General features: G+C 39.1%; 1 protein-coding gene across 2 annotated transcripts in view; it reads left to right on the top strand.

Moving 5' to 3' along the window:
- The window catches only part of pio (piopio), a 395,672-nt gene that overhangs the window by 366,563 nt on the left and 7,417 nt on the right, over positions 1–21,692 (top strand). For both annotated transcript variants that reach the window (XM_067147814.2, XM_067147813.2), the window contains exons 5-8: positions 2,310–2,449; positions 10,721–10,951; positions 18,123–18,285; positions 18,673–18,837. In XM_067147814.2, the coding sequence (XP_067003915.1) occupies positions 2,310–2,449; positions 10,721–10,951; positions 18,123–18,285; positions 18,673–18,837 (699 nt within the window). The remainder of the gene's footprint in view (positions 1–2,309; positions 2,450–10,720; positions 10,952–18,122; positions 18,286–18,672; positions 18,838–21,692) is intronic.

The following is a 21,692-nucleotide window of genomic DNA, read 5'->3' as shown; positions in this document are numbered from 1 at the left end:
GAGCCATTATTTACTTCATTTACTTAAGATAAGAGTGGATTAATGGTGTTTATAGTATTAGTAACATTACTACAGTATCAACAAAACACCCTGCTACTACGAGTATATCTTTTACCCTGGTTATTAAGTTGTTAACTTCAAAGTTGATAAAGCAAGTTGAAGAAGATTTAGTATTCAAAGACTGAAATGAGACATACATTCAGGATATGAAATGTGTCATTGCTAAAGGGCTTGATTTTTCATTTCTGTATCTTCTTTTTGCTTTAGTATTCGTATGTGAAATTTATGGTTACCGGTACATTTTTATTTTTCCTCATTTAGAAACCCTTCATCATGACATTAACTCACTTTTCAATCAACAGATTGGCACATTTTACACTTACATGAGTGCTATTTTCTATGTAATTTGAAGCCTACTGTTAAAAGCAAAGTCTGTAAATTGTGTTATAAACATAAGAAATATCCTTATGAGCAGTACGTGTTGTTTTAATGAAATATGTGCATTTCTTCCATGGTTAACAGTGCATTACAGCATTCCAGATGGGGTAATTTAGCACACAAGTAGCCAAACACTTATGCAAATGCATTTTCCTGAATAAAATTGTTCAGAATATATTTATAGGTTTCTTCAGTGACACTCTGTGTAGTTAGTGGGAGGTGGGGTAGCTGTAAGGGAAATTTAATTTTGTAAATCATATTTCATTAGTAGTATCTAACGAACCATTATTGTCCTTTGAAGGGCAAGATCACTGGGAAAATTAATATGTAAACACAATCTCTACTAACATATTCTTGTCATTACAGAAATGGAAGAAAGTCTGAATTCTTCTGTAGTTCAATATTGTAACCAAACACAGCACATATCTTCCCACTCGTGTTTTTTCTTTTTGCTAGTGGCTTTACGTCGCACCGACACAGAGAGGTCTTATGGCGACGATGGGATAGGAAAGGCCTAGGAGTTGGAAGGAAGTGGCCGTAGCCTTAATTAGGGTACAGCCCCAGCATTTGCCTGGTATGAAAATGGGAAACCACGGTAAACCATCTTCAGGGCTGCCGACAGTGGGATTCAAACCCACTATCTCTCGGATTCAAGCTCACAGCTCCCCACTCATGTTGATAGGAGATATAAGTGAATCACACTCACAATTAATTGCTGATTTCATCTTACTCCAAACATAAATAATAATAACTTTGCCAATAATGGGACACACTCTGATGACCAGGTTGTAATGCTAGAAAGTGTTCACATCACAATCTGATAGGCAGTCTGCCACCTGGGCAACTGCCATAAACGTAGATCAATGGTGATTGAAAAAAAAAATTGCTGTTCCTTGATATCTCGCAGTGTTATCTATGGTCTCTAGTGTCATTTGCTACCATTAGAGCTACCCGCAGGCATTTTTTATGGTTTGGTTCATTTTTATCTTGAAAGATAAATGTTCCAAGGTACAACAGTCTCCCCTATCCGATGGTAGTTGTAAAGTATGACACTAGCAGCTGAACAACATGGTGTCCACACTGGGTGTGAAAATAGCACTACACTTACAATAATCGTCCAAAGGCGTACATGGCTGGTTTCAGTTGTCTTCACACTTCATCGGGTGTGGACCTCATTGCGTTCCATGGTGTTCCTTATCTTTGTTGCATCATATCGTGGATGAAACATCTTACGGAGTAAACATGGTCCATATCAGAGGAGTGCCGGATATTATTACGGTCATATCCTGATCAAACGTTGTTTGGAATCATCACAATTTGTTAGTTTATGATAAGTTATTTTTTGAGATTGAGGGCATTGTAATTCTAGGCCTATTCCATTCACCTTATACAAAATAAATAGGTGCAAGAGACATTTCTTCATAAATGTCTCTCTTGCCCATTTTAACAAACAAATTGATACAATTACGCTTGTTTTGTTTTCTTTTTTCTTTTCATTTTTCTTCTTGATTCATTTAAACTACAAGGATCTGCTATTCTGTAGAAGTAGATATCATCACGGATGTGGTGAAGCCCAGTGACAGGGTAATGGAAAATAGTGTAAAAACTATATACATCGACTGTTGTTTTCTTAAGTAACAGAACAGCAATGTGGTGTAGAATTGTGCCTCCCTGCCCCATTTGGACTGCCACTGCAACATTTTGTTTGGAGGGCATCAAATTTTAAGTATCGTATGATAGAGCAAAATATTCTCTTCCAGTTTTAGACAACTACAGAGTGGGGAAAATTCAAATAAACTACAGTTTGTCATTTTTATATCACGTAAATGAAAAAAAAATGAAAATTTCAAGTGATATATTCAATTTTTCAGGATGATGGTGGTGTGGAGTACTTCAACACTATAGTAGTACAGCCGCACTTGAAGCTAGTCACCAACCAGGGGAGGGGCTTTCACATCCGGTGCCGGTATCAGACCAGAGACAAAACAATCTCAAACAACATGAATATCAGGTAAGATACTTATACAATTACTGTAAGTCTGAAAAGGAAAAAGAAGTTAACGTGTGGGGAACATTCTTTACATGTAATATATATTTTTCTTGAATATTATAAAGATATTTTTGCTTTTGTACAAAATGGTTTTGCCATCTTTAGCAGGATACAGGTTTTTTGATAACATTCATAAACTTTACAAAGGTGAAAAATGAGAGTATCCTCTTAAATCAATACAATAAATATTCCGTCATTAGACGGAGTAAACAAATTCAAACATGTTTCAGCTCGTTTGAGCCATCTTCGGTGAAAAATGAGGGGAGTTTGAAATAATTTACATAATGTGTGTGTTTGAGTCATCAGTCCATAGACTGGTTTGATGCAGCTCTCCATGCCACCCTATCATGTGCTAACCTTTTCATTTCTATGTAACTATTGCATCCTACATCTGCTTTAATCTGTTTGTCATATTCATACCTTGGTCTACCCCTACCGTTCTTGCCACCTACACTTCCTTCAAAAACCAACTGAACTAGTCCTGGGTGTCTTAAGATGTGTTCTATCATTCTATCTCTTCTTCCCGTCAAATTTAGCCAAATCGATCTCCTCTCACCAATTCGATTCAGTATCTCTTCATTCGTGATTCGATCTATCCATCTCACCTTCAGCATTCTTCTGTAACACCACATTTCAAAAGCTTCTATTCTCTTTCTTTCTGAGCTAGTTATCGTCCATGTTTCACTTCCATACAATGCCACGCTCCACACAAAAGTCTTCAAAAACATCTTTCTAATTCCAATATCAATGTTTGAAGTGAGCAAATTTCTTTTCTTAAGAAAGCTCTTCCTTGCTTGTGCTAGTCTGCATTTTATGTCCTCCTTACTTCTGCCATCGTTAGTTATTTTACTACCCAAGTAACAATATTCATCTACTTCCTTTAAGACTTCGTTTCCTAATCTAATATTTCCTACATCACCTGCCTTCGTTCGACTGCACTCCATTACTTTTGTTTTGGACTTATTTATTTTCATCTTGTACTCCTTACCTAAGACTTCATCCATACCATTCAGCAACTTCTCGAGATCTTCTGCAGTCTCAGATAAAATAACAATATCATCGGCAAATCTCAAGGTTTTGATTTCCTCTCCTTGGACTGTGATTCCCTTTCCAAATTTCTCTTTGATTTCCTTTACTGCCTGTTCTATGTAAACACTGAAAAGGAGAGGGGACAAACTGCAGCCTTGCCTCACTCCTTTCTGGATTGCTGCTTCTTTTTCAAAGCCCTCGATTCTTATCACTGCAGACTGATTTTTATACAGGTTGTAGATAATTCTTCGTTCTCGGTATCTGATCCCTATCATCTTCAGAATCATAAATAGCCTGGTCCAATCAACATTATCGAATGCCTTTTCTAGATCTACGAATACCATGTACGTGGGCTTGTCCTTCTTGATTTGATCCTCTAAGATCAGACGTAAAGTCAGGATTGCTTCACGTGTTCCTACATTTCTTCTGAAGCCAAATTGATCTTCCCCAACTCAGCTTCAACTTGTTTTTCCATTCTTCAGTAAATAATATGTGTTAAAAGTTTGCAGGCATGAGATACTAAACTAATGGTGGGGTAGTTTTCACACCTGTCAGCACCGGCTTTCTTGGGAATAGGTATAACAACATTCTGCCGAAAATCAGATGGGACTTCTCCTGTCTCATACATCTTGCACACTAAATGAAATAACCTTGCCATGCTGGTTTCTCCTAAGGCAGTCAGTAATTCAGAGGGAATATCATCAATTCCAGGTGCCTTGTTCCTATTTAGGTCACTCACAGCTCTGTCAAACTCTGACCTCAAAATTGGGTCTCCCATTTCATCAGCATCAACAGCCTCTTCATGTTCCAGAACCAAATTATCTACATCGTTACCTTGATACAACTGTTAGATATGCTCCTGCCATCTTTCTGCTTTGTCTTCTTTCCCTAGAAGTGGCTTTCCATCTGAGCTCTTAATATTCATGCACCTAGATTTCCGTTCTCCAAAGGTTTCCTTGATTTTCCTGTATGCAGCATCTACATTTCCCAGGACCATACAGCCTTCGACATCCTTGCACTTCTCCTTCAGCCATTCTTCCTTAGCTACCTTGCACTTTCTATCCACTTCATTCTTTAATTGCCTGTATTCTTTTCTGCCCTCTTCATTTCTAGCATTCTTGTATTTTCGTCGTTCATCAATCAGGTCTAGTATCTCCTGAGTTATCCACTGATTCTTAGTTGATCTTTTCTTCCTTCCTAACATTTCTTCAGCAGCCCTAGTGACTTCATTTTTCATGACTCTCCACTCTTCCTCTACTGTGTTTCCTTCGGCCTTTTCATTTAGTCCTTGTGCAACATGTTCCTTGAAACAATCCCTCACACTCTTTTCTTTCAACTTGTCTAGATCCCATCTTTTTGCATTCTTTCCTTTCTTCAATTTCTTCAACTTCAGATGGCATTTCATGACCAACAAGTTGTGGTCAGAGTCCACGTCTGCTCCTGGGAAAGTTTTGCAATCCAACACCTGGTTTCTGAATCTCTGCCTAATCATAATGAAGTCTATTTGATACCTTCCAGTGTCTCCAGGTCTCGTCCACGTATACAGCCGTCGTTTGTGGTGTTTGAACCAAGTATTGGCGTGGACTAAATTATGATCAGTGCAGAATTCAACCAGCCGACTTCCTCTTTCGTTCCTTTGTCCCAATCCAAATTCTCCTACTGTACTACCTTCTCTTCCTTGGCCTACCACTGCATTCCAGTCTCCCATCACAATTAGATTCTCGTCACCTTTAACATATTGTATTAAATCTTCTATCTCCTCATATATTCTTTCAATTTCTTCATCATCCGCTGAACTAGTAGGCATATAGACCTGCACTATTGTGGTGGGCATTGGTTTGGTGTCTATCTTGGCGACAATAATTCTTTCACTATGCTGGTCGTAGTAACTTATCCACTGTCCTATTTTCTTATTCATTATTAAACCAACTCCTGCATTTCCCCTGTTTGATTTCGTGTTGATAATTCGGTAGTCGCCTGACCAAAAATCCTGTTCTTCCTGCCAACGTACTTCACTTATACCAACTACATCTAACTTTAGCCTATCCATCTCCCTTTTCAGATTCTCTAACCTACCACAACGATTCAAACTTCTAACATTCCACGCTCCGACTCGCAGAATGTCAGTATCCATCTTCCTGATGATCGCCCCCTCTCGTGTAGTCCCCACCCGGAGATCCGAATGGGGGACTAGTTTACCTCCGGAATATAAGTTGAAAAAATGCTAAAAAACATAATGAAGGAGCTATTGGAAAAACAAACAAAAGAGAGCCTAGACGGAAACAAAATTAGCAACAAATATACAATATTTACATCAATATGCGGAGCAAAAAACAACTCACTGTGACAAAATTCAGTGAAAAGGTGTCAATTTAAAATAATAATTGAAACTAAAAACTGTGTTAACCTAAGAAAACAAAGGAATGAAAAAACAAATGATGCAGATGGAAATGAACAATAGTAGCACATGGTGAGGTCGTGGACCTCATAGTTTACAAAATATTGTTTAGTAACAATAACAAAACAGGTTGAAATCACTGTCGAAAATCATCCTTGTAGAAAACACATCACATTAAATTGGTCAGGAGGGGAGCGGGAGCAAACATTTTTGAGAAACCAAGCCTGATATAACGTGCAGGCGAAAAGCCTGTGACAAGGAAAAAACATCAATGAAATTTAAAGCTTTAAAGCAACATTATTATTGTATTGAATAGGTGGACATTAAAAGTTTATTCATTGTAATTCTCAGTTCAATACGGAAATTTCTTACGTTAACTAATCTCAATCGTGGTCGTCTGCAGCCTTGCCTTCCTTGCATTTGAATTTCCATCACCTTTTTTTGGCATTCTTTCATCACTCATTTGCTTTATGTGCCAAAACCATCTTAATCAGCTCTTCTCTATTCCATCATTAATTTTTCCCACTCCAATTTCCAGCTAATCATTTGTACTTCAATTTCTTCCCAGATTTTCCTCATTCCTTTGTCTCTTATACTCTTCTGTATCATACTCCTCAAGAACTTCATTTCAGCTACTTGTATTCAACTTTCATCCTTCTTTGTCAATGTCCAAGTTTCTGCTCTGTGACGTTGTTATAGGTACGTAATACATCTCGTACATAGTTTCCTTTGCTTCCATTGCACATCTTTGTCCCATAACATGTTTCTTACACTATGATAGAAACAGCTTCCAGCTTGAATCCTTCAGCACTGTAGAAAAAAAAAAAAAGCAGTGATTTCCTTAAGACTACTCTTCTGTAAAGAAAGTTTAATTTCACTGTTGAAAAAGTAGTTTGTAATTGAGTAAAATATTTCTCAAGTAACTGTAATCGAGTCCAGTTACTTTTTTCTTGTACTGTTCCCATAACAGGTCCTGGCTTAGGGAGTGGCCAGTGTTTACAATTGAGAGAAATGAAATGAAATGGTATATGGCTTGTAGTGCCGGGAGTGTCCAAGGATAAGTTCGCCTCACGAAGTGCAGGTCTTTTGATTTTACGTCCGTAGGCGACCTGCGCATCGTGATGAGGATAAAATGATGATGAAGACAACACATACACCCAGCCCCCACGTCAGCGAAATTAACCAATTATGGTTAAAATTTCCATCCCTGTCGTTACAGTCAGCTCTGACAAGACTGGTATTAACAGCCCAGCTCCAGCTGTAAAAATATACCAAATATTTTGATAGTTTTCAAATAGAACAGGAAGTTCAACTTCCACTCCAAATCACATCTACATGAAATAATAATAATAATAATGATAATGAAGAAAATTTGTGCAAAATGGATAACCAAACCAGTACACAGAAAACATCCCAATGAGGTTGGGCAGGATTATGTCAAGATAATTGTTGGCTAATTGCTGGGTAATTAGTTACTGAGACAGAAGGTTTATGATGGCAATTCAGGATCAAGTTATCCCTAAAAGAACTACCTGAAAGTAATCGTCAAGGACACGTCAGTTTCTGATGACCACTGTCAGTATGGATGTAATTCACTCGAGTCAGTTCAACGTGTCACATCAAAGTGTACAGGTTTGACAGATACAGAATATACAGCTCGCCACAATTCAGGTGCAAACTCACACTGAAACACGGTCCTCTAACATCTGAGAGAGACAGCCTTATTACAAATACCAACCTGAACCTGTGCTTGAAAATAACTAGGATCATACAGTTTATACTTCAAAAAAATAGACCATATTTAATGCTGATAGACAGATGGTGCTGAATGGTATGGCTAACTGGTATAGCAATACCAAACAATAACAACGTGCAGTGTAAAGATACGCAAGTACACCAAACTAATTGAGCCCATCCAAAAACAGTGGATCATCAGGCAAGTGAGAACAATCTCAATCATCATTCTAGGTATGCGATTATTACCAGAGACCCGGAATGATGGGCTCAGAAAGATAGAAATGCCAAAACATCTGTTGCAAAGTATGCAGAAGTAGTGTTAATAGCAACGACAAGGATTGTGAGTAAGTTCGTGGATACTCCAAAATTGTAACGACAATCTCGGACCTATGGGAGTAACGGAGTCCCACTCTCATTTGACAGGCGGGGGATTCCTTGGAAACAACTTTGCAAACGAAATGGAATTTGATGGGGAACTATCAATATTGATGGGGCTTATGGAAGAAAGAAAGTAAAATTGGCTGAGTCAGCAAAGGGGATGCATCGGGATGTACTAGGAGAAAGTGATATTCGGGTAAGGGGAGATAACGAGGAAGAGATAGGAGATTATAAAGTGTACTTGACAGGTGTTAGAAAGGGAAGGGCAGAGTATGGGGTAGGACTGTTTATCAGGAATACTATTGCATGCAACATAGTTTCTGTTAGACACGTAAATGAGCGAATGATGTGGGTAAATTTGGCAGATGGAGGAATTAGGACGAGAATTGTCTCAGTGTACTTACCATGTGAGGATGCAGATGAGGATGAAGTTGACAAGTTTTATGAAGCATTCAGTGACATCGTAGTCAGGGTCAACAGCAAGGATAGGATAGTGCTAATGGGCGATTTCAACCCGAGAGTTGGAAATAGAACTGAATGATACGAAAGGGTGATTGGTAAATGTGGGGAAGATATGGAAGCTAATGAGAATGGGAAGCCTTTGCTGGACTTCTGTGCTAGTAGGGGTTTAGCAGTTACGAATACATTCTTCAAGCATTAGGCTATTCGTCGCTACATATGGGAGGCTACGGTTACCAGATCCATAATAGACTATATCTTAACCGACTTCGAATTCAGGAAGTCTGTTAGGCAGGTTTTTTGGGGAATTTTTGATGATAAAGATCCCTGTCTGATCTGTAGTGAATTAAGTATCTCTAGACCTAGGATAGAGAAAGTGAAATCTGTCTGCAAATGAATAAGGGTAGAAAATCTCCAGGACAAGGAAATTAGACAGAAGTACATGGATATGAATAGTGAGAAGTTTTGAACAGTGGACAGTAAGCATGTGCAGGATATAGAAAGAGAATAGGCAGCATACAGGGATGCTGTAGAAGAAACAGCAAGGGAATGCCTAGGAACGACTGTGTGTAAAGATGAGGAAAAGCAAACATCTTGGTGGAATGATGAAGTGAGAGCAGCTTGTAAATGTAAAAGGAAGGCTTATCAGAAATGGCTCCAAACAAAGGGTGATGCAGCCAGGGAATTGTACATAGATGAAAGAAACAGTGCAAAACAAATAGTGTTAAATCCAAAAAGAAGTTGTGGGAAGATTTTGATAATAACCTGGAAAGGCTAGGTCAAGCAGCAGGGAAACCTTTCTGGACAGTAATAAAGAATCTTAGGCAGGGAGAAAAAAAAGGAAATGAGCAGTGTTTTGCGTAATTCAGGTGACCTCATAATAGATCCCAGGGAATCACTGGAGAGGTGGAGGGAATGTTTTGAAAATCTTCTCAACGTAAACGGAAATCTTCCTGGCGGTGTCATGAACAAGCAAGCTCATAGGGAGGAAGAAATTGGTGAAATTACACTTGAGGAAGTGAAAAGGATGGTAATTAAACTCCATTGTCATAAAGCAGCAGGAATGGGTGAAATTAGTCCTGAAATGGTGAAGTACAGTGGGAAGGCAGGGATGAAATGGCTTCATAGAGTAGTAAAATTAGCATGGAGTGTTGGTAAGGTACCTTCAGATTGGACAAAAGCAGTAATTGCACCTGTCTATAAGCAAGGGAACAGGAAGGATTGCAACAACTATCGAGGTATCTCATTGATTAGTATACCAGCCAAAGTATTCACTGGCATCTTGGAAGGGAGGGTGCGATCAGTGGTTGAGAGGAAGTTGGATGAAAACCAGTGTAGTTTCAGACCTCAGAGGGGCTGTCAGGAACAGATTTTCAGTATGCTCCAGGTAACTGAAAAATGTTATGAGAAGAATAGACAGTTGTGTTTACGTTTCGTAGATCTAGAGAAAGCATATGACAGGGTACCGATGGAAAAGATGTCAGTAGGTAAGAAATTCAACAGAGCTGAATGTCAGATTGGTGATACAAAGCTGGAACAGATAGATAATTTCAAGTATTTAGGTTGTGTGTTCTCCCAGGATGGTAATATAGTAAGTGAGAGTGGATGAAGGTGCAGTAAAGCTAATGCAGTGAGCTTGCAGTTGCGATCAGCAGTATTCTCTAAGAAGGAAGTTAGCTCCCGGACGAAACTATCTTTACATCGATCTGTTTTCAGACGAACTTTGCTTTATGGGAGCGAAAGCTGGGTGGACTCTGGATATCTTATTCATAAGTTAGAAGTAACAGACATGAAAGTAGCGAGAATGATGGATGGTACAAACAGATGAGAACAATGGCAGGAGGATACTCGGAACGAGGAGATAAAGGCTAATTTAGGAATGAATTCGATGGATGAAGCTGTATGCATAAACCGGCTTTGGTGGTGGGGTCATGTGAGGCGAATGGAGGAGGATAGGTTACCTAGGAGAATAATGGACTCTGTTATGGAGGGTAAGAGAAGTAGAGGTGGACCAAGGCGACGATGGTTAGACTCAATTTCTAACGATTTAAAGATATGAGGTATAGAACTAAATGAGGCCACAGCACTAGTTGCAAATAGAGGATTGTTACGACGTTTAGTAAATTCACAGAGGCTTGCAGATTGAATGTATGTATGTATATAATGTAATTTGTCTTTGAAATTGTAATTTTATCAGCATGACATGAAATAATAATGAGCTGTTCTTTCAGCATGATGGAAGCCACACCACTGAACGCATTGGCTCCCATGCCTGGCTGCACCATGAAGATCTTCTATGGAGATCCCCAACTACACGAAGTGGCAGAGAACGTTAAAATTGGAGACCCCCTCACGTTAGTGGTGTCCATCGACGATCAGGAGACGTTTGGGCTGCGAGTGACGGACTGCCTGGTGCGAGATGGACTAGGCTGGGGAGAACAGAGGCTCGTTAATGAAGAAGGGTAAGTGTTTGTCTGGCTTTCTTCTTGCCCTACACTTCCCACTGAAGATCTGGAAAGATGCACTCTGAGAAACAGAACAAATCGAGTTGCTTTTCTTTGGACTATTTCCAGTTCTTGAATCAAGTAATCCTGGTGAGGGCCCATACACTGGAATCATACTCAAAATTGGGGTCTTACTAGTGACTTATATCCCCTCTGCTTTATATCCGTACTACAACCCCTAAATACCCTCTTAACCATGTGCAGAGATCTGTACCCTTTACTTACAATCCCATTTATGTGATTACCCCAATGAAGATCTTTCCTCATATTAACACCTAGGTACTTACATTGATCCCCAAAAGGAACTTTCACCCCATCAATGCAGTAATTAAAACTGAGAGGACTTTTCCTATTTGTGAAACTCACAACCTCACTTTTAACCCTGTTTATCATCATACCATTGCCTACTGTCCATCTCACAACATTATCGAGATCATTTTGCAGTTGCTCACAATGTTGTAACTTATTTGTTACTCTATATAGAATAACATCGTCTGCAAAAAGCCTTATCTCTGATTCCACTCCTTTACTCATATCATATATATAAGAAAACATAAAGGTCCAGTAATACTGCCTTGAGGAAATTCCCTTTTAATCATTACAGGGTCAGATAAAGCTTTACCTACTCTAATTCTCTGAGTTCTGTTATCTAGATATATCCACCCATTCAGTCGCTCTTTTGTCTAGTCCAGTTGCACTCATATTTGCCAGTAGTCTCCCATGATCTACCCTATCAAATGCCTTAGATACGTCAGTCACATTACAAAGTGTCGAAACTCGCCCTCGTGATGAAACTGGGAGGCAGAAACGAGCTCATCTGGGGCCGAGAAGGGCTGGATACGCAGGAGCTGGGATTGATGAGGAGTGAGTTGGTGGAGATTGTTCTTGTCTCTCTATTGCTCCCTGTTTCAACACTGACTTGACATTATGTTCCTCTCCTTCTGTGCATAACTTGACTTGCACTTTCCACCATTTATATTTTTAGTTGCCTGTCTCTTTCTGGTTACTACCCCTCCTGAACTTCAACTAAATGCTGAGACATCAACAAAATCTGTTAGGACAACTGCAAGCTTGGTGCACATTTCCACAGAAAAGAAGTGGTGTTGAGTTATTTACCCAAGTTCCTTCTGCTACCAGTAATTCTTGGGATGCCATAAGGGATGATTTAACTTGTTCGGAATGGAGGGAGATGTTGAAGATGACCGCGATGGTTGCACCAGGTGGAACGTTCTACCAGCACAGGCCACTACAGACACTGCACCACATGTGCTGAGGAGGTGCCCTGCTTAGAATCAAACGCCATAATAACATCATAAACCTGATTGCTAATGCTCTTTGAAAAATCTGGAAGTGTACGAGGAAGTCCACAGCATTGCCGATGGAGGCAACACTTGCAGGATTGATATTATGGTGATTGATAGACAGAGGAACAAAGCAGAAATTATTGATCCAACGGTACGCTTTGAATCTTCAGCCTCTCAGCCAACTGATGTGGATAATGAGGAAAAGAATATTTATAATCCAAACCATCCCTTTCTTCCTCGGGTCTTATAACCTTCAAAACATTACTGTGATTGGACTTATCTTTGGTGCGAGGGGAACAGTTCCCAAATTTTTCGTAACATGCTAATGAAAACATCAACTGTTGAGAAATCTGCAAAATGAGATAGTCATCTTAATAATCAAATACTCTGTCTCGATTTTCCGACATCATTTATATGAAGTTCATGTCATTTAACATGGATAATTATAACCTATATTATTTTTTAAGATTAATCTGATTTATCTTCCATCAACATTTTTACTGTGTATTATTCTGTGTCATTTGGCAAAACAACAACAACAACAACAACAACAACAACAACGACAACAACAACAACAACAACGACGACGACAACAACAACAACAACAACAATAACAACAATAACAATAATAATAGCCCTAATGAAGGTTTTCTGTGGTTGCCCTTGCATATGATAAATACATAAAATGGCTGGTTTTCCACAGCAGTCTGAAGCTCCAGAACTAGACAAGGGTTGACAATTGAAAAAAGTTAATCAACTTCCACCTTATATGATATCTGAAGAAGACTTGCTGAATGGGCAGCAGGTCTCATGAAAGAAGCAGAACATGATGGTCATCCAACATTTGCATTTGTATCGTAGAGATAGGATAGGAAAGGTGGGAGGGGGAGTTTTCATTCTGGTGAAAGAAGAATTTGTAAGCTACGAAAAAGTTAAAGATGAGACACATGAAATTCTAGGTGTAAGGCTCATTTCTAAACATAATAGGCAACTTGATATATTTGGAGTGTACAGATCGGGAAAGGGTAGCACTGATGCGTATTCGGAATTATTTGATAGGATAGTCAGCTATGTGGGAAACGACATGGAAAGAAATGTGATTGTAGCGGGAGATCTGAATTTGCCAGATGTCAATTGGGAAGGAAATGCGAACGACAGGAAGCATGACCAACAAATGGCAAATAAGTTAATATGGGAAGGACAGCTGATTCAGAAAGTGATGGAACCAACCAGAGGGAAACATATCCTGGATGTGGTGCTGATAAAACCAGATGAGCTCTATAGGGAAACTGAAGTAATAGATGGTATTAGTGATCATGAAGCTGTTTTTGTGGTAGTTAAAAATAAATGTGATAGAAAGGAAGGTCTTAAAAGTAGGACTGTTAGGCAGTACCATATGGCTGATAAAGCAGGTATGAGGCAGTTTCTAAAAAGTAACTATGATCGGTGGAAAACGGTAAATAAAAATGTAAACAGACTCTGGGATGGGTTTAAAGAAATTGTTGAGGAATGCGAAAACAGGTTTGTACCTTTAAGGGTGGTAAGGAATGGTAAAGACCCACCTTATTATAACAGAGAAATAAAGAGACTAAGAAGGAGGTGCAGACTGGAAAGAAATAGAGTTAGAAATGGCTGTGGAAGTAAGGAGAAATTGAAGGAACTTACTAGAAAATCGAATCTAGCAAAGAAGGCAGCTAAGGATAACATGATGGCAAGCATAATTGGCAGTCATACAAATTTTAGTGAAAAATGGAAGGGTATGTATAGGTATTTTAAAGCAGAAACAGGTTCCAAGAAGGACATTCCAGGAATAATTAATGAACAAGGGGAGTGTGTATGTGAGGATCTTCAAAAGGCAGAAGTATTCAGTCAGCAGTATGTAAAGATTGTTGGTTACAAGGATAATGTCGAGATAGAGGAAGAGACTAAGGCCAAAGAAGTAATAAAATTTACGTATGATAACAATGACATTTACAATAAGATACAAAAGTTGAAAACTAGAAAAGCGGCTGGAATTGATCAGATTTCTGGGGATATACTGAAGACAATGGGTTGGGATATAGTACCATATCTGAAGTACTTATTTGATTATTGTTTGGCCGAAGGAGCTATACCAGATGAATGGAGAGTTGCTATAGTAGCCCCTGTGTATAAAGGAGAGGGTGATAGACATAAAGCTGAAAATTACAGGCCAGTAAGTTTGACATGCATTGTATGTAAGCTTTGGGAAGGCATTCTTTCTGATTATATTAGACATGTTTGTGAAATTAATAACTGGTTCGATAGAAGGCAATTCGGTTTTTGGAAAGGTTATTCCACTGAAGCTCAACTTGTAGGATTCCAGCAAGATATAGCAGATATCTTGGATTCTGGAGGTCAAATGGACTGTATCGCGATTGACATGTCTAAAGCATTTGATAGGGTGGATCATGGGAGACTACTGGCAAAAATGAGTGCAATTGGACTAGACAAAAGAGTGACTGAATGGGTTGCTATATTTCTAGAAAATAGATCTCAGAGAGTTAGAGTAGGTGAAGCTTTGTCTGACCCTGTAATAGTTGAGAGGGGAGTTCCTCAGGGCAGTGTTTTCGGACCTTTATGTTTTCTTATATATATAAATGATATGAGTAAAGGAGTGGAATCGGAGGTAAGGCTTTTTGCGGATGATGTTATTCTCTATAAAGTGATAAATAAGTTACAAGATTGTGAGCAACTGCGACGTGACCTCGAAAATATTGTGAGATGGACAGCAGGCAATGGTATGTTGATAAACGGGGCTAAAAGTCAGGTTGTGAGTTTTACAAATAGGAAAAGTCCTCTCAGTTTTAATTACTGCGTTGATGGGGTGAAAGTTCCTTTTGGGGATCATTGTAAGTATCTAGGTGTTCATATAAGGAAAGATCTTCACTGGGGTAATTACATAAATGGGATTGTAAATAAAGGGTACCGATCTCTGCACATGGTTATGAGGGTGTTTAGGGGTTGTAGTAAGGATGTAAAGGAGAGTGCATATAAGTCTCTGGTAAGACCCCAACTAGAGTATGGTTCCAGTGTATGGGACCCTCACCAGAATTACCTGATTCAAGAACTGGAAAAAATCCAAAGAAAAGCAGCTCGATTTGTTCTGGGTGATTTCCGACAAAAGAGTAGCGTTACAAAAATGTTGCAATGTTTGGGTTGGGAAGAATTGAGAGAAAGAAGAAGAGCTGCTCGACTAAGTGGTATGTTCAACAATAATAAAGGTGTTTCAGTTTATTCCACCTATTCAATACTTATATTTTCACTTATAGTTGTTACATAATTAAATTCTGTAAGTGAAAATATATGTATTGAATAGGTGGAATAAATTGAAACACCTTTATTATTGTTGAACTGTTAAAAATTTTTCAATACGGACCTAAAATGAGGTTTATGACATGTAAGTGGTATGTTCCGAGCTGTCAGCGGAGAGATGGCGTGGAATGACATTAGTGGACGAATAAGTTTGAATGGCGTCTCTAAAAGTAGGAAAGATCACAATATGAAGATAAAGTTGGAATTCAAGAGGACAAACTGGGGCAAATATTCATTTATAGGAAGAGGAGTTAGGGATTGGAATAACTTACCAAGGGAGATGTTCAATAAATTTCCAATTTCTTTGAAATCATTTCGGAAAAGGCTAGGAAAGCAACAGATAGGGAATCTGCCACCTGGGCGACTGCCCTAAATGCAGATCAGTATTGATTGATTGACTGAAGGGCTCTGACCACTCAGAGATGAAATGTTTGCTTGTCAGTGTAATGGGAATATGTACTAGGCATCAAAGGGACTCTCAGTAACAATCTGTCATGCACAAGAATATAAGGTTTTGAAATGTGGAGTTACAGAGGAATGCGGAAAATGAGATGGGCAGATCAGATCACAAATGAACACATAGTGAATCAAGTTTAGGAGAACAGTTGGCCAAATCTGACCAGAAGAAGAGATGGTTTGTTAGGACACATCTTGAGAAGGGAAATGTAGAGGATAAGAACAAGACGCATTATGACAAACAGATTAGATTTCAAAAATGGCTTTCACGGCCGCAGATCTAAAAATCATGGGAAGCTTTTGGGTGGTTAGGCCGTGTGTGTTTGCAGAGTTTCGCCCAGACGTGCCTTTTGGGCTCATCAGTTGAATTGGCACGCCCCTCCAAGACTCTGCTCAGTGTGGCAGACCAACTGTGTGGTCCCACCGTGTTAACAAACAGGGATTGCTAACCTGCTAAAGGAGAAGTGAATTGTCCGTTTTCAAAAATATGTACTCCCCATGGAGATACAATTCCAAAAATGGCTTTCATGGCCGCATATCTAAAATCACGGGAATAGAACCATTTTTTGGTGGTTAGGCCCATGTGCATTTGCAGAATTTCGCTCAGATGTGCCATTTGGGCTCATCAATTTTTGAAAACAGAGAATTCACTTCTACTTTGGCAGGTTAGCAATCCCTATTTGCTAACACGGCGGGACCATGCAGTTGGTCTGCCACTGCTAACCAGAGTCTTGGAGGGGTGTGCCAATCCAACTGATGAGCCCAAATGGCATGTCTGGGCGAAACTCTGCAAACGCACACGGTCTAACCACCCAAAAGCTGGTTCTATTCCCGTGATTTTTAGATTTTTAAACAGATTAGAGTATATTATTTTGGGGATGTTAGGTTGTGTAATAATTGACCAAAGATGTTATTAGGAACTGTTACTCCATGGTAACCAGACTCAAGATAGAGAGAGCCTGTTAGAAACGTAATTCATTCCGCGGCCTCCAGAGTCAACTATGGAGCGTAGCCTTGATCTACTCAGTATATAGCCGTCACCTTCGTTAAAATGATTTGGGTGTTTAGCAATTTCTATTGCCTCGCGAATGGTCAAGAAATGATTTGATGGTCATTATGTATGGCAAGCTTTGGCACATCCGACTTCTCTGGCTGGAAAGGACGTAAGTGCCTGCGATGTTCCTTAACACTCGTAGCTACTTTCCTACATGTTTAGCCAACATAAACCGATCCTCAGGAACAAGGAATCACATATATTCCAGCACAATTGAAACCAACAGGATATTTAACAGATTGCCACCAATTGCCTATAATGATATTAGGTTTAAAGTTGGTCTTCATATTGTGCATTCTGAGAATATTGCATATCCTATCCATGACAGATTGTATGTATGGCAAGAAGGTCAGGCTCAAAGGACGAGAATGACATGACGATCTGTCTTTTGGCTTAGGATGTAGCACTTCGTCACTCTGTTCGTTTGAGTAGCCATTGCTCAGGAATGTTCTCTTTAAGAATTCACCGTTTAAAACTTATCCTCCTCACAAGCCTCCCTTGCTTGGCCGATAAGAGTGTTAAATACAGCACACTTTTGGCTTCCGGAGGCCCTGGAGTGAACTACTGTACATTTTTAACAGGGTCTCTCTATCTTGAGTCTAGTTACTTTGGAGTGACTATTGCCATTTACATTTTTCATTCAACTTTGTTATTGCTCTGAAGATGATGATCCTGGTTGCAGGTTTAAAATGTTACAGCATACAATAATAATTATATTATTTTTGGTATGTTAGGTCATGTGATAATGTCATTTAGTTATTGTGAAAGTCTGTTTTAAGATTGGAGTAGTTGTAGGAATTAGAAATTACCAATGCCACCACATAGAAATCTACACAGACTTTACAGAATATGGGAGTCTTTTCTTGATGAATCTTACATTTTTGGGAAAAGGCATTCCAATTCATCCATTGCTGATTATGGTTTCTTTACTGTGTTGTCATTCTTGAGCATTTGTAACTAAGTTTAAATTTATGTTCTGCAGATGCCCAGTGGATAAAGAGATCATGGGACAGTTCCACTACACCAACAGCAAAACAACAGCCTCCGTCCACTTCCAGGCTCATAAGTTCCCTTACACAGCCTCAGTCTACTACCAATGTAACGTGCGATTGTGCGTCAAAGCGGGAGGCGGCTGCGATGACCTGGTCAGTGAAATTTGGACTTCCTCTGTACAATAGAATAGATAGGTGTAGGCAACAAAGGCAGCTCAAATAATCTGCAGTATTTAACTTCCTATTGTGAAATAACCTAATAGAGGGACTTGACTACTGAAAATAATGTTTGGTATAAATATATCAGTTTTTAATTAAATACTGATACAAACGTTATTTTTCAATATTTTGACACTCCTGGCCACAGCTAGTTCTACATGTTTGACATAACAAAAAGCTGTATTTAATCAAGAACGCTAAGCAGCTTACATCTGTGGATGTTTCATTGTACTTTCTTACATTGATCAGTTCTTACAAGTAGTTAAAGTAGTCACTAGAAGTTGTTGTACCTTCTAAAGAAGTGTTTGTTTGTTCATTCAGCCCCCATCGTGCGGAAGTAACGAGGTGGCTCGCAGGCGTCGAGATGCTGACGGAAATAACAAGGACGGAACTCCAGCTACTACTATTGAAGTGTATAGCGGGCTTTACGTCAACGAAGCCACTGATGCTAAAGTAGACAGCACTGATGATGTCGCTAAAGAAAAGGTGAGTCATAAACAGTCTTTCACTAACAGAAACTACATTAAAACTGAGCGGTAACTTCACTTCTTAAGACCTGAATTACAGCTTGTTTAATAATATCCATTCAGTTAACTTTGAATAATAATAAGAACAAGAACTTACCAAGGAAGTTGGCTACGTAGTTTGGGCTTGGCTCAAATCCTAACGTGGGCAGCTCTGAAGGTAGTTTTCCACTGTTTACCATTTTCACACAGTCAAGGCCACAGCCTTCTCAACACACAAAAAACATAACATATTAAACATGTTGCAACATTAATTCAGTGCAACAATTTATTATTATATTGAATAGGTGGAACATCTTTCTCTTTGTAACATTGTAATTATTAGTTCAGTACGGATCAGTGATGAAGTTTTTAACTTTAAATATTATAATAATGTGTTTTCATTATTTTAACTTACAAGTAAAGTTTCAAACTGTTTGTTAACTTGAAATAAATAATAATTTCATGTGGCTATTTCTAACCAGGTGCAGCCCTTGTAAGGCAGACCCTCCGATGAGGGTGGACAGCATCTGCCACGTGTATTTAACTGCGTGTTACTGTGGTGGAGGATAGTGTTGTGTGTGAGTTGCAGGGATGTTGGTCATAGCACAAATACCCAATCTCTGAGCCAAGGGAATTAACCATTTAAGGTTAAAACCTCCAACCCAGCCGGGAATCGAACCCGGAACCCTCTGGACCAAACGCCAGCACGCTAACCATTTAGCCATAGAGCCAGACGTTAACCTGAAAGAAAAACATAGTTAACTTGGGTAAAAGCAAAGTACTATATTAGCCCAAATATGAGATCCGTCCATCTAAAGTTGGAAATTCATTGAACATTTCCCTTGATAAATTGTTCCAATGCCTTACTCCTTGTCCTTCAATTTATCCTCTTGAATTACAAATTTATGTTCATATTATGATCTTGCCAACTTGTAAAAACTCCATTTAAACTTAATTCATCTACTTACGTCATTCCACGCCATCTCTCCACCGACAGCTCGGAACATTCTGCTTAAATTAAGAACTAGTGTTAGGTTTAATGGTCCACCCAATGAATGCAGAAAGGTAAATGAATTTAATAAAAAGAGTGAAGTAAAGTGGTGCGATCTAGGAACCATGAGCCATTCGCAGTTTTGAAGTTACCCGATATTTCACTCTTTTTATTAAATTCATTGAAATGAAATATCGTATGGCTTTTAGTGCCGGGATATCCCAGGACGGGTTCGGCTCACCAGGTGCAGATCTTTCTATTTGACTCCCGTAGGCGACCTGCGCGTCGTGATTGGAATGATGATGAGGACAACACATACACCCAGCCCCCGTGCCATAGGATGTAACCAATTAAGGTTAAAATCCCCGACCCGGCCGGGAATCGAACCCGGGACTCTCTGAAATTCATTTACCTTTCTGCATTGATTGGGTGGACCATTAAACCTAACACTAGTTCTTAATTTAAACTGTATTAGTATGGATGTATATGATGAAGTTTGTAAATTGTAACATTCTGCTTAGTCGAGCAGCTCGTCTTCTTACTTCCAAGTTCTCTGCCAAAAGTTTGCAACATTTTTATAACACTACTCTTTTGTCGGAAATTAGTCAGAACAAATTGCACTGCTTTCCTTTGGATCTTTTCCAGTTTTCGTATCAAGTAGTCCTGGTGTGCGTCCCATACACTGGAACCATTCTCTGATTGGGGTCTTACCAGAGATTTATACATCCTCTCCTTTACATCCCTACTACAACCCCTAAATATCCTCATAACCATGTGCAGAGATCTGTACCCTTATTTAAAATCTAATTTATGTGACTACCCCAATGAAGATCATTCCTTATATTAACACCTAGGTACTTACAGTGATCCCTATGATGTTCTATCACCCCATCAACGCAGTAATTAAAACTGAGAGGACTTTCCCTCTTGGTGGAACTTACAACCTGACTTTTCGTCTATTTGTAGATGTGGAGACTGTCCTTATTCTTTCGTGCTTTATTTTTATTCCTCCTTCTAAACTAATAATGATATTAATTTTACATCTCATGAACTGTTTTTCGAGACACCAAGGAATTTTTGTCTCACGGAAGTTCTTTTATCTGCCATTAACTCCTTAACAGAGCATTAATTTTCTACGTGTTGCGGCCTTTATTTTTTTTTTACTTTAGATCATTTTTTGTCACTAAGAAAATGTTCAAATATTTTCAGTGGCTCAGGATTACTCCCAAAGTTAGCATGTATCCCACTATTGCCAGTAAAATTGAATATGTTGTGCGGTCTTTCAAACGTAACCCAGTCAGTTTGTTCACATTCGTGTCTGCCGTCGTGAAATTTATCACTCGATTCGGAAGAATAATTGTCACTTTCATCTTCACTTTCATTGCAAAGCAAGGGCATTCACTCAGTATCACTCTTTGTTAAATTACTTTGTTTGTTTACACTCTGGGGTTTTAGCGTGGACTGCTGACCACATGGGAAAACATGTGCACGGCCACATAAATTCTACACGAAGTACGATGTTGCATGGAAATAAAAATTTAATGTAGAACTTTGTTGCTAAATAAGGCCAATAGTTGTCAGAAGTATCTATAAACTCCTGTCGTTTAAAAGCGATTAACACATCGTTATCATCCTAAACCATCTCCAGTTTCCCAAGTGTGGTATATGAGTCTCCTCCATCTCATCCTGTCCTTGTACCATTCCTTCTCCACCAACTTATCCCAATCATGACCTCTGTAATAAACACATGAACTTGGATGACGGGTGGGAACGGTTCACACAACTTGCGAATAATTACCTTGACGCTGGGAAGGGGTTAAATCTACCAACACAAGTCTGATGTA

The sequence above is a fragment of the Anabrus simplex genome, chromosome 5 (genome assembly GCF_040414725.1).
Source record: "Anabrus simplex isolate iqAnaSimp1 chromosome 5, ASM4041472v1, whole genome shotgun sequence".
In the NCBI taxonomy this organism is placed as follows: Eukaryota; Metazoa; Arthropoda; class Insecta; order Orthoptera; family Tettigoniidae; genus Anabrus; species Anabrus simplex.
This window is presented reverse-complemented; position numbering and strand designations above follow the sequence as displayed.